General features: G+C 64.6%; 2 protein-coding genes across 2 annotated transcripts; one reads left to right on the top strand and one right to left on the bottom strand.

Moving 5' to 3' along the window:
* Positions 1–1424: 1424 nt before the first annotated feature.
* Positions 1425–4016, bottom strand: CHLRE_03g145007v5 (uncharacterized protein). Its single transcript, XM_043060404.1, has 4 exons — positions 3391–4016; positions 2712–2722; positions 2550–2619; positions 1425–2416 (listed from the first exon to the last, which is right to left on the bottom strand). The coding sequence occupies exons 1-3, from the start codon at positions 3858–3860 to the stop codon at positions 2615–2617; spliced, it is 486 nt and encodes a 161-aa protein (XP_042925533.1). The 5' UTR covers positions 3861–4016; the 3' UTR covers positions 1425–2416; positions 2550–2614.
* A 160-nt stretch (positions 4017–4176) lies between these two features.
* On the top strand, positions 4177–16672 carry CHLRE_03g144987v5 (uncharacterized protein). The gene is made up of 19 exons (XM_043060403.1): positions 4177–4424; positions 4490–4590; positions 5141–5498; positions 5711–6289; positions 6537–6999; positions 7195–7265; positions 7453–7623; positions 8114–8422; positions 8731–8799; positions 9094–9504; positions 9681–9864; positions 10173–10294; positions 10481–10558; positions 10774–11076; positions 11412–11518; positions 11793–11883; positions 12167–13027; positions 13173–13427; positions 13617–16672. The coding sequence occupies exons 1-19, from the start codon at positions 4266–4268 to the stop codon at positions 14001–14003; spliced, it is 5079 nt and encodes a 1692-aa protein (XP_042925532.1). The 5' UTR covers positions 4177–4265; the 3' UTR covers positions 14004–16672.
* The last annotated feature ends 38 nt before the right edge of the window (positions 16673–16710 follow it).

The following is a 16710-nucleotide window of genomic DNA, read 5'->3' as shown; positions in this document are numbered from 1 at the left end:
AAATGGAGACTTGAGGCTGGTGAGGGTTCAGACATTAAAACGCGTTCCGGGGCCGCTGAAGCTGGGTTTAAGCCGTGGAGCCAGCTTTGATCAATTTCATGGTATCTGCTATCTGGGTGACAAGCTGTGATCCCTCGGAAAGCTGGCAGCTGCGCCGAGTTGGCTGTCACGCCCCGCGAACCAGTGGTTCGCAAAGAGCCTTCTGTTGTCCTACTTGCTTGGTAGTTTTCAAACTTGTTACTGCTTTACATGTAGCCTTCTTGTGGCATCATGAGCCCCAAAAGAGAAGGAAGCCTTGACCGGCTAGTGTGAACCTCAGCCTTATGTCTTTAGATGTCTGGCCCCCACCTGGAATCAGCCAGCGCCCGCAGAATCAAGCCGCCCGCAATATCAGCCGGCCCCATAGGCTTAAACTCACCCGCAGGAAGGCGAAAACATTGTTCTGTGCAAAACGACCTAGGCAGGGATCGAACCTGCGACCCCGACCTTAGGAAAGTCATGCTCTATCCACTGAGCTACAAGGCCGAACAACCGCATGCCCGCCATGAGCACAAAACATATACACAACCGAAACACGCACACACATACACGTGCTGGGTCGCTTTTAAAGCACGTGCCTCTGTGCTCCCGGGGAGCTCTTGGTGAGCCCGGACAGGGGGGGGGTACGAACTAAACCTCCAGACCCCATGTCCCAAAACCTCCCGACCCCCCCTCCGGACCGACCGACCGACCCCCACCACCGTGCAACCCCTCAAAACCCCCTCAAAACCCTTTGATTTTTAGCCAGGTCGGTGTCAATCGACTGCTCTCGGCGAGCTCTACAATTGTATACCTCCGGTTCAGCTGGAGGCACAACTTGACTGGCAGCCATGCCACACATGTCCATGTGTCCATGGCCGACCACCGACCCTTCTGTCAGACTACCGGGGCGTGCACTTAAGCTGACAATTGCGCTGTACATATGATGTTTGGGATTGTGTGCCGAAAGAGATTGGTCGACTTTCTCCCGGGATCATGTGAAGAATCCCGGGATTCATGTCACGCTCGATGGCCGGCGGCAGCCTTGTCGCCATGACCCACACGAAGCCTTGGCCGTTACACGTTAGCATCAGATCGCATAGTCTCCATGACACCAGTGAGAGACGCTCGAGTGGGGCTCTACGCTACTACGATGCCGATGTGGACGGACATGCGGCCGCTTTCCAGAGGCCAAACGTTCTGCAAATGCTTTGGTATGCGCATGCTAACGTGTGCTAGTACTTGTGCTAATGGGCGGAGCGTTTAGAGGGGCGTTTAGGGTGCAGAGACGAAATCTGGCAGTCCCACCCACATCCACGTGACGAAACCTTGGGGACCCCCAACCCCGACGACCGACCCTGAACTTTGAGGGCCCATAACTTTGCAATTACTACCCTGATTGAAACTCTGAAAGTGGATTTGGAGTCCTCTCGTCAAGCTCTTTCGTTTTAGAACATGGGGCCTTTCCCAGTCGAAACTACCCCCCCCCTGGCCCGGACCCCCGTTACCGTGCGCACCACCTACCGACCAGGCAGCTGCTACAGACCGTGCCAGTTTCACTCGCCAGCTGTGCCCGCCGTCCCCGCCTCTCCCGTCAGCTGACCGCCTCCTGTGCCTCACATTTCATATCTGCCTACAGTGTTCACACTCCAGCGCCAGCTCCAGCGTGCGACGCGAGCAGACTTCTTCGCTAACCCGCACTCGGTCCTTACGAGGCCGAAAACCGCTTGCCCGCCATGTCAGCGATAATAGTACCAACCACACAAGGACGCATAGTCACACACGATAACCCCCAGTTGACTGCGCATTGCTGCGCCTGGCTCCGTTCCAGGTGGGTGCATTTTGTGGGTTTCGCGTTGTCGCGGCGAATGGCAGCAGCCTAGTTGCGAGCTGGAACGCGTCCGCCCCTGCAAGCGGCAGCAGTCTCCACGACACTCGGACTCCGTTTGGCGTGCCGAATGCGGAGCAGCGTGGAGCGCGCACCGGTGTCTCGTCTCGAAGGTAACAAGTAACCGCATTGCCGCTGACACTAACTTCTTTCGTGCTGTTTATTGCTAGCCTGGAGCTCGCGACGGCGTCTTGCATTCGCATTCACTAGCAAGCACTTCGTTAAATGATGCCCCTTCCATGCCTGTGCAGCCTGTGCCCCATCCAATACACACACACACACACACACACATACACACACACACACACACACACACACACACACACACACACACACACACACGCGGTGACTCCGCATTGCAGGCCTATTAGTGCCTGTGCGGCCTGTGCCCCCTATCAAGCTGCCCCGCCTCTGCTACGAGCTGTCCCAGCGGCGCCGGCTGTCCCACACGATGGCTGGCCTGACACAAACCTTCCTGGTGTCCATCATGACAGTGCTGTGCTACTACACCTGTTGTGGCAACACCGCGGGCCCTTGTGCTCACCAGACACCCCCGATTCGGCAAGGTGTACTACAGCCCCCAGCGGGACAGTGCAGGCAAGATCCAGATCAATGAGGAGACCAATAAGTGAGCCAAACTCACCAGCAAGTGCTACGGTCAGGAGTGGTTCATGCAGATCAACGACTACGTGAAGCGTGGTGGCCCTCCTACTCTGCAAGAGTGGTGTCGGCTGGCACGTGAGGACAAGATCATCCTGCAGTTCCTGAGCCCAGCAGGCCCCACGGCGCCAGCTCCAAACATCACTGTAGTCCGCCCTGTGTGTGTACGGCGTGTGTGTGTGTGTGTGTGTGTATATGGCAACATTGGCAAGTGTGTATGTATGGCATGTGTTAAAGAGCACAAGGAAAATATTGCGCAAAGACAGTGCATGCGATGCAGCAAAGCGACGGTTTCCGGATGTTACCTGAAGTTACCTCGCATACCTGCTGCGGTGAGCCGCCGGTCTTACCAACCGGAAATCGCGCAACCCCCGCTACTCTAACCTCGAGGGTGCAAACCCATGCATGTGCTCACGGTACCGTGAGGCCCAGGCACTCCTACGATTCCTAGCTCCGCGTCGCTTACGTATGGCATGTGTGTGCATGTGTGTGTGTATGTGTGTGCGTGTGTGTGTGGGTGTGTGTGTGTGCGTGCGGCATGTGTGTGTAGGGTGTTGCGCCCAGCGAGCGCCCAGCGGGCCACACACAGGCGAGCGGCAGGAGCGCGCCAGCCCCTGCCGAGTGCGCTACCGCCTACCGGCATGAGCAGCCGGCCTCCAGCTCCACGCGGGCCTTGCCCTTTCCCGTGTGGACGCGCCGCTGCGGGATATCCCGACCATGCGAGGTGTCAACCGTTGCCGCCAGGCGCTTGCCCCGGAGTCTGTACTCTGTCTCCCACCCCACCCCTCCCCACCTCCACCCCACCCCCACCCAAGCCAGCCCACCTGCGGTATCGGTCGTCCACTTGCTCCGGGCGCGGCGGGTCCGGCGCAGGTGCGTCTGCAGGCGCAGGCGCCACAGCCCCGCCCATCACACGTGCTGACCTCCCACCAAGGCTGCTACTGCCACTGCTGCTGCTGCTGCTGTCGCCGCTGTTGCTGCTGCCACTGCCGTCATTGCCTCTGCTACTGCTGCCGTCCTTTCCCTGCGCCACCCTAAGGAGGTCGGGATGGCGACGGCTACGCGTCCCGCCCACGTCACCATCGCTCCCGGGCGCTGCGGCCACTGGCGGCAGCGGCCGCCGCTGCGAGCCCGGCGCCGGTAGCTGGCGCCTGGGACAGCAGCAGCTGACGCGCCGCCATTGCTGTGCGTGGGCTAGTGCACAAGTCCTGGCAGCACGGCGGCCGGAGGCCAGGGGCAGGAGCTGGAGCTGAGTTGGAGCGTGGGGGCCGCAGGTAGTGTCGATGCCACGCATGGCGCTGCTACGGTTGGGCGCGTCAGGTGCAGGCGAATTAGCCTAACTCTAGTGAGACACGAAGACTTGGCACGTATATTTGGTTGGTTGCATGCAACTTGTCGCGTGAGAAATGCACTGAAAGCGCAGGCCCTCTGTTAAAGTCTCCAAACTAAGACGCCCGTGGCAATTTGTTCCAGACTGAACTAAATATATTTAGGCATTTGAGAGGCCAGTGCCCACGCGCAAGCATGGCGACAAAATTTTGTAGAACCGATGCAAGTCTCCATGACCGCGAGTATGCTCTGCCAGATAACTTGTATTAAGAGGGCTAGAGGTTGTATTAAACTGCCATATGCGCTTAACTCGCCCGAAATGACTAGAGCCCAGTCCATTTTTTAGTCTTACTGCAGTGCAGGTGCTGCGATGTTGAAATCTTTATTCAGCTGCCTCTCAGATGAGCCAGACAGTTTGCCCTCGGCGAACGCGTATGAGAGGGCGCTGAACCGTGTTCAAGAACGGGGCACGTCAGTGGCTTCCGCTGTCCGGAGAGATGATAGTCGCGCTGTGGAGCTACAATGGCAGGCAAGCAATACAGGGAGTGTAGGAGGCTGCGAGCCATGCGATGAATCGTTCGACTTGCATTACAGGTGCTTTACGACAGCCTGCACCTGGTGCAAGGCTCGTGGTTGGAACGACTTACACAGATGTCTTCGCTGGCGGCGGCTTGCAGCGGTGCAGCGTTCGTGAGGTCAGTCGCCTGGCTTCATGCGTGCTCGGCGACACTGGCGTTGCCCTGACTCAAATCAAAACCGCGCTCGCACGCGCAAGCGATAGCACATATAACCCTACAACAAGCGCCGCCGGGCATGTGCGCCGGCACGTGGGGCAGGCTTCGGACGACTTGCTCGCCATGTTCGGCGGGCGGGCGGTCCCAGCGAGACGCCCTTTGAGACTTGACACCACGTCACGAAATGTGCCGCTACCAGCACGGCAGTCTTTATGTGCACTCGTTTGGACGCACTTCGCGCGCCGTCTGGGCGGCTGCCGGCCACACTTTCTCCGCCACGCACCCTGCCGGACAACTCCGGACTGCCTATTCAACACATGCCTTCATGCCGACGAAGTATAACCCGCGCAGCGCGCAGTGCACTCGCACGATCTGCCCTTCTCAGTCCGCACCTGCACAAGCGCCTTCCCCACGTAACCTCCTTCGCCACCTGCCCATTCAAACTGACTCTGCTGCGCCCTTACTTCCCCGCCCCCCCCCCCCACGCCTCTGCCGCCCCTGCACTCTGCAGTGTGCACCTGCGCTGTCCGGCGCAGTCGTGCTTCGTGGTTGTGTCCAGCGGCGGGCCCCAGGCGGAGCTGCTACAGCCGGGAGACGTATCGGCAGTAGCAGCAGCTGCAGCCGGCGGCTCAGCCGAGCAGCCGATGCTCTCAATTGAGGCGGAGTCGGCGGCGGCATCTGACCTGGCAGCGGGGGCTGGGGTGCAGACGTTGGAGGGGAACGGCTCGGCGGCGGCTGAGCCCGCCGGCTTTGTGTCTGTCCAGACGCCGCGGTCGCCGCTGGGCGTTGTTGGCGCGGGCAGTGGCGGCGCTGGCGGCGGCGGAAGCGTTGCGGACGCGGGTAGCCTGCAGCTGCTTTTATCAGACAAGGTGGGCCGGAGACATGTGCCACTGCACCTGTTACAGATGCGGTTGCTGCTGCAGCTGTGATAGTTGGTACAGCTGGTACAGTTGGTACGGTTGCTGCGATGTGTCGTTCAGCTGTAAGGTGTCGGGGCGCAATGGTCACACACACACACACACATGCAATCTTTCACGCACATGCACACGCGCCGCTGAACCGCCGTTGTGTCTGCACGCAGGCGGCGGTGTTCCGCTCGGCGCCGGACGCCGCACCCAGCGCCACGCCCTTCAGCGGCTCCCCCCGCGCCGCAGCCAGCGCCCCTGGTGGCACGGGCGCCGCTGCCGGCCTGGCGCAGCTGCCGCTGCCAGCCGACTGGCGGCGCCTGCACGCCACAGCCGGCCTCACTGACTTTGCAGCTGTGCCTATTTTGGACGCCTCCGGCGGCGTAGTGGCGGCGATCTCCGCCGCCGGGCCGGCGGCGCCCGGCGCCGCCGACGCCACTCCTCGCACCGCCACCAGCAATGGCGTGATCAACAGCGGCGCCGGCGGCTGCGCCACGCCCTTTGCCGCCGCGGCGCAGGCGCTTGGAAACGGCAGCGGGGGGCTGGCAGCCCTAGGGCTTGGCCTGGGAGGTGCTGCTGCCGGCGGCGGCGGCGGCGCGGGGTCCAGCAGCCTGGGTCTATCGCTTCAGGGGCGGCAGCTCCAGCGGCTGGGGCGTGTGGTGGGGCTGGCGTTCTTTGGCGATGGGCTGCAGCTGGGCGTGTGGCAGGAGGCGGCGGCGGCGCTGGTGGGCGTGCAGCGCGCCGATAGCCTGCAGGTGGGTGGATTGGCGTGAGGGGCGTGAGGTGCTGGGGCGCTGGGGGGATGCGGGGATGCATGCGGGGTGAGGGCGGGAGGTGTGTGGGAACGAGCCGTACGTTAAACAAACCGATGCGGCTCTGCGGTTACGTGTGCATACATGCGTGTTGTATGCAGCTGCTGACACAAACCGGCAACCTGAGTGCATATTTCATGTATGCCATGCTTCTTGCGGGGGGCTGCTGTTTTCCCTGCTGTTGCTACAGGCGCTGGTGGAGAGTGTGCACCGCGCCTTTGGCCCGCTGCTGGAGCGGCGCTTCCGGCTGGAGGGCGCTCGCTGCGTGCTGGCGCTGGCAGATTCCATGGAGGCGCGAGTGGCCTACTTTGGACCCGTGGCGGCGGCGGCGGCGACGGTGGCGGCGGCAGGGGCTGGCAGCGGCGCCGCTGGGGTGACAGCGGGCGCGACGCCGGGCACGCCCGGCACGCCTGGCGGCGGCGGCAGCGGAGCTGGCGCATCGGCGTTTGCGGCGGCGGCGGCGGTGGCGGCGTCTGCGACACCTGCGCTGCCGCAGCAGCAGCCCAGTGGTGGGCGCGCGCCGGGCACGCCGGGCGGTGGCGGGGCTGGCGCGGGCGGCGGCGGCGGCGGCGGTGTGCCTACGCCGCTTCAGGGCGTGTTGGGTCCGCTGATGGACACACTGCTGCTGGATGTGGTGTCGCGGGAGGGGCCAGGTGGGTGGACGCGGGGCATGGGCGGGTGGTCGGGTCGAGAGGGTGGGCGCCCGGGGCGGGGCAGTGAGCAGGCGTCGGCCAGCTGGCTTGCATGTGCATGAGGATGTCGTGTGTTGCGCCGCTGTTGGCTCGCTGCCGACCCTGCACCCGGCACTACCACCTCCCCGCACCTGCCCGCACCTGGCCGCCCCGCAGGCAACGGGCGTGTGGTGACCAACTGCCGCGCCTACCTGCAGCAGGAGGACCGGCCGGGGCGGGATGTGCAGGTGCGGGCGGCCTAGGGCTAGGGCTAGAGTACGGCACGCGTGTGTGCACGGAGTGCAGAGCACTTATGGAATGCAGATAGAGCGAGTACGGCGGCTGGCACTAATGCAACCCAACACAGCGCGAAACCCCAACCCCCTCCCTGCTCCTCCTGCTCCTGCTCCTGCTCCTCCTCCACCCACCCCCCAGGTGTGCTTCCAGCTGTGCCGCATGCCGCCCGCCTGCCTGGCGCTGGCGGTGGCGGGCGCTGCCGACTCCACGCTGGCGCCCGAGGTGGCGCTGTACGTGTGCGGCGCGCAGCAGCAGCTGCCGGCGGGGCTGCTGGAGGACGTGCGGGTAGAGGTGCAGGCGGTGCTGCAGGTGCGGGAGCGGCGGGCCGCAGGGGGCGGGGTGGGGTTGGCGGAGCCGGGTTGGGTTGGGTGGGAGGGGGTGGGAGGGGGTTGGGGTGGGAGGGTGGGATGCAGGGTACATGATAGGTGGGAAGGGTGAGGAGTAGTCGTCGAACCAAGACAGAGTGGGGAGGGTGCCGGGTGGCGGGCCCACCTGCAGGGCTGTGCCGCTGTGTGCGTGTGTGTGGCGCTCCAGCTACACTCACCAGCAGGGACCCGTGGGTCGAGGGGGCGGGAGTGGGTGCGGCAGTGGACAGTGTGCGCGGGGGGGGGGGGGGGTGGAGGCGGCGCGGGGCAGGGCTGGCAGCAACTGGTGCGACTAGTACTACTGGTGCGACTGGGTGGACTAGGGGGACTGGTGGGACTGGTGGGACTTCTGGAGGTAGGGTCACGCGCGGCTTCTGCCCCCGTCGCCCTAGTAAACCCACCCACCTCCCTGCACCTCCAACCCGCCGCCGCAGCTGCTACTGCCGCACATCCACCGGCAGCTGCTGGGGCCGCTGGCAGGCGAGTGGGCCAGCATGCGACTGCAGGCCGCCGCCGCAGCCACACTGCCCGGCGGCGGCCTGCTGCGAGCCGGCGGCGGCGGCAGCAGCACCTCGGGCGGCGGCGGCGGCACCTTCAGCAGGGGCAGCAGCCTGGGGTACGCCAACCTGGGCGGCGCCGGCGACAGCTCGGCCAGCCTGCACGGGGCCAACCTGGTGGCGGCGGCGGCGGCGCTGAACGGCGCGTCGCTGGGCCGCACCCTGAGCTTCAGTGTGGACGACGTGGTGCGTGCGTGGCGGCTAGCCGCGGGCCCGGGCGCCCCCTGCTGGCGCTGTGGCGCTGTGGCAGGGTTGTGGGGTGGCGCTGTACTGGGCCTGTTGTCTCCTCTGCTTGCTTAACGCTTGTTGGCGCGACATGCCTCGGTTCTAGTTTGTGCACTCCATCCGTCAGTTCCATACGGCGGTGAACCGGCTCGCCTCCCGCTGCTGCCCGCGCCCCGTTCAGTGCATCCTGCTGTACCGCTTCTCCGAACATCCTTGCGCCCCCCCCCCTGGTGCGTGTGTGTCCACCCCCCTGCTGTGTGCCGCTGCAGGTGAGCCACTCGCCGGCGCACCTCAAGGTGGTGGTGGCGGGCATACAGTCCACCATCTCCACAGCACAGGTGGGCGTGTGTGCGTGCGTGCGTGTGTGCGTGCGTGTGTGTGCGTGTTGTGTGTGTGTGTGTGTGTGTGTGTGTGTGTGTGTGTGTGGGTGCATGCCGCACCTGTGCAGTGTGGTACCGGCGGTATGCGTCTCGCGTCTCCCCAGCAGCTCAGCTCGCGCCTCCCCACTCCCTCCCTCTCCATCGCCCAGCGCCCGCAGCATCCTTCACCTACGTACCCTACATTTGCCCTTTCCAACTTGCCTCATCCACTCTTCCCTGTCCTCCTCCTCCTTCCTCTTCCTGCCTTTTCAGATGGCTCAGGCCTGGCAGGCGGCGGGCGACGCCGGCACGCGCGAGTCCATCGACGACCTCTACTCCATCCGCCTGCGCGAGACGGTGGGGCAGGGCGGGCAGGGCGTGGTGTTCCGCGGCCTCATGCACGGCCTGGAGGTGGCCGTCAAGGTCGTGGCCAAAGACATGCCCGGAGCCCTCATCGCAAAGGTGCAGCAGCAGCAGCAACAGGCGGCGGCGGCGGCCGCAGGCCGCCGCGGCGCCGGAGGCGCCGCGGGCGGCGGCGGCGGCGCCGCCGCTGCCGCGGCCGCCGCCGCCGCGGACAAGCCGGTGGACCCGGAGCAGGTGCTTCGCACTGCCAAGCGCGAGTTGATCCGTGACGCGCTGGAGCTGGCGGTCACCAGCGCCGTGAGCCACCCGCACATCGTGCAGGTGCGGGGGAGGCGGCTGGTTGGGATGGACGTGACTGGGGCCAGCAGGGGTGGGCACGGGTTGCTGTAACCATATGCGTGTGAGGCCCCAGACATTGCCGCAGCAGCTCACATTTAGTCGTCGCGTCATGCCGGCATAATGCGTGTGTTGTGTTGTGTGCCCCGGCCGCCGCACAGGTGCACAACTACTTCTTCGACGTGCTGGTGGTGGGCTATGCCCAGGACGACCCCGCCCTGCTGCAGCAGCAGCAGCAGCAGGCGGCCAGCGGCGGTGGCGGCGGCGGCGCGGCGGCGGCGGCCAGCAGCAACTACCTGCGGCTGGTGCGGCGAGTGGACGCCACGGAAGAGATGGTGGCGGAGGGTGAGGGTGATGCGGGGGGGGGGTTGGCAGGGGCAGGCGGGGGGCAGGCGCAGGAGAGGCAGGCGGGGGGCGGGGCCCGGGGTAAGGGATATGGGATATGGGATATGGGATATGGGATATGGGATATGGAATACGGGATATGGGGTTATGGGGGTCAGAGTGTCAGCCACGCTGTGTGCATCGCGCGCTGGGTGTGTTTGGGGGAGGGCGGCGCACACCGCAAACACACGCTCTCACCCTCACAACAACCACACAAAACACACACACACACACACACACACACACATCACTCCACACCCACCCCACAGGCCCCACCAACCTGGTGATAGTGATGGAGTACTGCGACGCGGGCACTCTGAAGGACGTGCTGCGGCGCGGCTGCTTCCGGCGGGGCGTGGAGCCCAACGGCTGGCCGCGACTGGACCTGGCGGTGAGGGGGAGGGAGGAGGGAGGAGGGAGCAGAGGGAGGGGGGAGCAGAGGGAGGGGGGAGCAGAGGGAGGGGCCAGGTCAGCTGCAGCACCTCACCACCCGCAGTGCCCGGGGCTCTAGTTGGCCTCGTATTCCTCGTGGTCTCTTTTACATTGCCCTACCGCACCCCCACGCACGCACATCCAGGCCATGTACACGTGCCTGCTGGAGGTGGCGCTGTCGCTGCGGCACCTGCACGCCCTCAGCCTGGTGCACTGCGACCTGGTGCGGGCGCGGGGGCTTGGGACCGGGCACTGGTTGGATGGTTGGATGGTTGGATGGTTGGGAGCTGGTAGCAAGAGAACAGTACGGTACTCTATTTCGCTCTTTCTAACGCGCGGTACCAACTTACCATATGTTTGTTCATCACAGCTGCAGCTGTCAACTCCACTAACCCGCTCCCCTTCACCTCGCTCACTCACGCCTGCCGCCCTGCACAGAAGCCCAGCAATGTGCTGCTGAAGACGCAGCCGCGCGACCCGCGTGGCTGGATCTGCAAGCTGTCCGACTTCGGCTGCGTGCGCATGCTCAAGCCGCCTGCCGAAGAGCCCGGGACCGGCAACAGCACCAGCACCGGCACCGGCACGGCCGCCGCCGGCGCGCCCGCCGCCACCTTCCCGCACTTCACGGTGACGCGGGCGCTGGGCACCCTGACCCACATGGCGCCCGAGGTGATCAGCAAAGGCGCGCTGCTGACAGCCAGTGTGGACATCTACTCCTTTGGCATCATGATGGCGGAGCTGGTGAGGGGGTGGGAGATGGGACGCATGCGTGTGCGCACCGCGTGTGCTTTCAAATGTCTCCCGTATGTTTGTACCAGTATTGAGAAGGGAGTGCGTCACGCGTATACCGTGCGGAAATTCAATGTTACGTGCAAACCGGTTTGTTCGCCTAGAAGGGACTCCTGCTCTCAGTCCCCCACTGCACCCGGGTTCGGTTTGGTTTGGGCTGGTATCTTCAACCCCCCCCCTCGACGACTTCGTCTGCAGTCTTCAGTGCATCCCGTACCGCTTCTCCAAACACCCGTGCAACCCCCCCTCCTCCCCCTCCTCCTGCATGTGCGGCGCCGCGCCTGCAGGTGAGCGGCGTGCCTCAGGACCAGTGCCTGCCGGGCAAGGAGGCCATCCAGCTGGCGCGCAAGGGCGTGCGGCCCTCGCTGCCGCCCTACTGCCCCAAGGAGTACAGGCGCGTGCACGGACGTGTGTGTGTGTGTGTGTACGTGTGTGTAAGATAGTGTTGCCATCAGTGCTGTCAAGTGTTGCCATCAGTGCCTGCCGCCGTTATGACTCGCTGCCGATGCCCGCCCGCACCCGCGCAAACATGCCTCCGCACCCATGTGCTTTCCTGCACGCTTCCTGTCCTTGTGCTCCCTGAAGCAAGGTATACACACGCAATCACACAGCCTCTAGACGGGCTCTCATTTTGTTTTCGAACGCAATCACACAACCCCCAAACACAGGGACGTGTGCGCCGCCTGCTGGTCCCACGACCCGCACCTGCGCCCCTCCGCCTCCGAGTTGGTCAACGTACTGCAGGCGCTGCTGGGGCAGGTGCGCGGGTAGGGGTGGAGGGGGGGGTGCGTGTTGGGTGCGGATTGGGTGGGTGTCGGTGATCCCGGTAGGTGGCGGCGGGTGGCGGCATGTGGTCTGCAGTATGGTCGGATGTGGGTTGGCAAAGGCAAGAAGGGACGGGTTGTTTCCACCGAAAAGTGGTCGACACGATAGCATGTGTGTTGCGAGGTCATGCAGTACGGCGAGCGGCGGGTGCGGCGAGTTTGCCCGCGGGTTTCTCCGGCGGCTGACGTGCGTGCATGTACTGTGTGCGGTGCTGTAGGCTCAGGGCCAGGTGGCGTCAAGCAACAATGCCGGCCTAGCCCTCGCCCTGCAGCAGCAGCAACAGCAGCAGCAGCAGCAGCAGCAGATGGCGGCGCAGCAGAAACAGCAGCAGCAGGCAGCGGCGGCGGCACACCTGGCGCAACAGCAGGCCGCGGCTGCGGCTGTAGCACAGCAGCAGGTGGCGGCAGCTTCCGTAGCTGCGCACCTGCAGCAGCAGCAAGTCACCGCCGTGCAGCTGCAGCAACAGCAGCTGCAGCAACAGCAGCAGCAACTGCAACTCCAGGCGCACCTAAAGCAGCAACAACAGCAGCAGCAGCAGCGGGCAGGTGCGGGCACACAGGCTCAGCCCACGGCGGACATGGCCTGGCCCCCGTCCCTCTACGCCGTGCCTCCGCCCGTGTCTCCCTCCGGCGGCCCTGCGGCTGCCAGCGGCCCGGTCGCGATGCCCCATACTGACGTCGCAGACGCTCTGAGGCTGCAGCAACAGCCACAGCCCATGCAGGCCAGGTCGCCGTCTGCAGTCGCCGAGTCGGTGATACATGCCGCTCCAATGGCGGCGGCGACCCTCGAGCCGCCGCCGCCGCCGTCTTCTCACAAGCAGCCGCTACAGGGCCAGTCGGCACCCGGCAGCAGGGACAGCCGTGCCGCCAGCGCGCCAACCGCTGGAGCCGGTGCCAGCAGCGCCGGAGGCCCCTCCTCGGCCGCCGCTGCAAAGGGCGGCAGCGCCGGCAGCAGGGCGCGCGCGCTGCTGCCTCCACAGCAGCAGTCGCCGGTCAAGGCCGGCGGCGTGGGCGCAGAAGCTGCAGCGCAGCAGCAGCAGAAGCGGAACGGTGGCTTGCACCAGCACTTTACTAATCAGGTGTGCACGCTGGCAACCTGTCCTTGTACGGGTGCTTCGTTGTACCGTATTGCGATCTGGACGCGTAGCGCTGGGTAGCGCTGTGCCATGCCCTGACGTGCCTTCCCCTCACTGCATCCTCCGTGTTGCTTCGGTGCACTCACAGGCGCTGGCCAGCGGCGGCCCCGCCGGCCTAGGCTCCGCGCCCACCGGCGGCGCCAACGGCTCCGGTGCCGGCGGCCTAATGTCTGGCGGCCCGCAGGCGGCGCCTCTGGGCATCTGCTCGTCCAACCCCGCCGGCGGCTGTCACACCGGCACTGGCAGTGCTATGACGGCGGTGACTGCGGCCAGTCAGCTGTCACTGCACCGCCAGTCGTCGGGCGAGAGCAGCAGCACCGCACGTCAGGTGGCGCAGCAGGCGGTGAGTGGGCGGGGTCGCCACAGGCAGCATAAGTACTGTAAGCATGTAGAGTTGTGTTGAGCAACATGAGCAGTCGTGCAGCTGCTCGCACAAGCATGCCGCGTCGCCACTGCTTGCCGTGCCGCCATGCACAAACTAACTGGCGCGCGCCGCTCCCCCCTGTGCCTGCACGCACACCTGACCATGCAGCTGCGCAGCGCACCCTCCCGTGAGGCCGCATCCGCCACCGCCGCCGGCAGCGCCGCCGCCTCCATGCGCCTCGCTATTAACGCGGCCGGCGGCTCAGGCATGTACAGCGCCGCCGCCGCCTCGCCCCTGGCCGGCACCTCGCCGCTCGGTGCGGCCGCCGGGATCCTAACTGCCGCCGCGACCGCCGCAGGCGCAGGCGCTGCTGGCGGCGGCGCAGGCGCTGCTGGCGGCGGCGCAGCCGCCGTCGCCCTTGACATGGCGGGCGAGTTGTACGACACCGCGTCAAGTACGACACCCAGCAGGTACGGCACTGCCGGTGACGGCGTCATGGCGGGCGGAATGGTGTCGGCGCCGCGCTCTGACATCATCACGCCGGACGATTGCTGAGCATGGCGGGGGCGGGCGGCTATTGCTGTGGTGGTGGTGGTGGCGGTGGTGGCGGTGGTGGTGGCGGCAGCAGCATTATGGGCGGGTTGCGTCTTGATGCGGAGAAGAGGCCGATCGGTCGGCCCATGCGGCATGGGCGTCGGGTGGTGTGTGTCACACTGCGCGTTTGCGCAGCAAATGAAAGTCGTTCAACGCAATGGAATATGGTAGACAGATTACTAATCGGTTGAATGTGGGGCACCGGGATTGACAGCTGGCCCCTGGAAGGCGCGAAACGACAGCTGGCGGGGGTTAGCTAGGGTGCGGCCCGCGGCAGCCGCTGGTGCCCTTGTCGCCATTCATGCTATGATTCGGGGGGGGCATTGTGGATGTGCTGATCACAAGCCTTGATCTTTGGGGGGACCATTGTAGGGCGGCGCAGCACTCATGTTGGCGTGCGGTGCATGTTGCGAACTATCGTGGGTTGCACTGCACTGAGCTTATTGAGCCACCTGGATGGGCTGGAAAGAGCACGTGGAAAGGTCGAGGACAGACGCACAAGGCGCATCGCTAAATCGACACAAACGCCAGACCGGTACGCCGGCGAGCTGAGTTGCATGGCAAAGAAACGGCTACGCAGTGGCGGTGGCACGAAGAAATAAGCATTACAAATGACGCCAAAGCGTGCGCAGTAGCAGAGCCGTAGTAGCACTGGCCGGTGACCTAGGACAGGCATGGGGGGGTTAGCGAAGTCTGAGTCCGGCGCATTCGATACCACGTGAGGTTCGACGCGAGGGCTGAGCGGGTGAGTGGCGCGGCAGGCAGACAGGCGGAGGAGGTTTGTTGGGGTTGCGGCTGCAGTTGGGCTCGCGACAATGAGGTTGCTAGCTATCGTGTTTTCCAATTTGTACCCAGGTTAAGCAAACAGCACTGTAGTGGACTGTCGCCGTATCTAAGACGCTCTGGTTGGTGCTGGGGAAAGCGCTGTCACGGCGGCGGCAGCGGCTGCGTCTGCGTGTGTGTGAGCGCAGGCGGGCTGAAACTTAACTGCCCGCAACGGCGTCACTGGCTACGTCTGAAAGCGTCATGTCTGGGCATGCTTTTTGATGTGTGCTGATGAAGGCATGGTTGATAGGCACTGAGCAAGAGAGGTGGACGACTTCCAGGGATTGAGGGAAGCGTAGTTTTTGTGGGCACATGCGCGGCGAAGGCTGTGCTGGCGAAGGCTGTGCGGCGAAGGCTGTGCATGTACGCGAGTGCTTCTGAGGGGGGCAAGTGATGTGCCCGAGGTCCTGAGCGTACAGGCGCTGCCACTCCGGACATGTGACAGAACGTCGGGGCCCGGGGCCTGGCGGTTGTAGGTCCGGGCTGTCTGTATGCGGGTGTGGTGCCTAGCAGCGAAGCTGTGTGGGCGTGCGGGCACCAGCTACACGCACGTGTCGCCGCCACGTCTGGCACGCGTGGCTTCAAAGGGGTTAGCTTTTTGCGACGAGTGGCTTTGGTACACGTGGGTTCGGATTGTTTGCGGTTGTCGGGCCGGCAGTAAGGAAGGAAGGCAGAGACACCGGGACGGCTGCCCCCACCCACGGCCGCAACAGGGCGCATGCGGTGTGCAGCCATGCGGGGGGGGGGCAGCCACACCTCGGCTGCGGCACGTGGTGTCAGTCAGGTGGGAGTGGAGAGTGCGAATATCGGGAGCGAGATGAGACGGCGCTGGGTCACTGGCGAGGGAGAGCGTCTGCAAGGACATGCGGCGAAGGTGTGGCACAGGAGGGTCTTGTGACTGGTGAGGGGCCGGGCGCCGGGCCTCAGGATGGCTGTGCTACCGTGTGACTGAATGGGCGTGCGTACGCCACCCGGAAAACAAACCTCAGCCCGCGCGCTGCATGTTTGGCGGCACCGCCGGTGGGGCAGCAATATGCGCGTATGTCCAAGAGAAGTAAACCGAGAAGCGCGGCACCTATTATTCCGAGTGGGTGGTGAAGACTTGTGTGCATTGTGTCGCAGGGGCCTGCGTTGTAGCAAGAGCTGCAGCAGAATCCAACTTCCTCGTGCACCTCGTGAGTGATGCACACGTGTGCCCACTTTGTGTGAGTGAAGACAGACGTCCAGGCTATGCACGGCCATACGCCATGCACACACACCTTTACGTCAGTCGCCTTTGCCTGTCTGTCGCGGTTTCGTAAGCATAACGCTGATGGGCATGACACGCTGATGAGAAGTACAATGGTAACGGCAGTACGGAGACTGGAAGCTGCGGCGGTGCGGCAGTGCGAGCGGGCCTAAGAAATGAAGAGGCGGGTGCCGCGAGGGCGGCCAGCACTGCTGAGCAATGCGTGCACGTCATCTTATGCTGTGTTGTGTTCGTCGCATGTGTGAAGGCACGGGGTGTTTGAAACAGGCCCACACGCAGCTGGTGCGTTGTGGTGTAGCTGGTGCGCGGCTGACCTGAGACCGAGACATGCGAAGATGGGGACGTGACAGCGCGGGCGTGCAGGAGGTGGGTGTCGGGGTGTGGTAGGGGCGCGCGGCACTGGAGGGGGGCGGCGCTTGATGATCGGGGAAGGTGTGAGTAGTCGCTCATTCATTAGGGAAGGGGTTTGTGTCGTAAGCAACAGATGCCCTGGAACGGCCAGTGGACCACATGGGGTGGCGGACGGTGGCGGGGAGGGGCGTGGCGTGCCACCCCATGCGGCCCTGCCCCCTGGCTCGATTTGCGCTTCGCCAT

The sequence above is a fragment of the Chlamydomonas reinhardtii genome, chromosome 3 (assembly GCF_000002595.2).
Source record: "Chlamydomonas reinhardtii strain CC-503 cw92 mt+ chromosome 3, whole genome shotgun sequence".
Classification (NCBI taxonomy): domain Eukaryota; kingdom Viridiplantae; phylum Chlorophyta; class Chlorophyceae; order Chlamydomonadales; family Chlamydomonadaceae; genus Chlamydomonas; species Chlamydomonas reinhardtii.
This window is presented reverse-complemented; position numbering and strand designations above follow the sequence as displayed.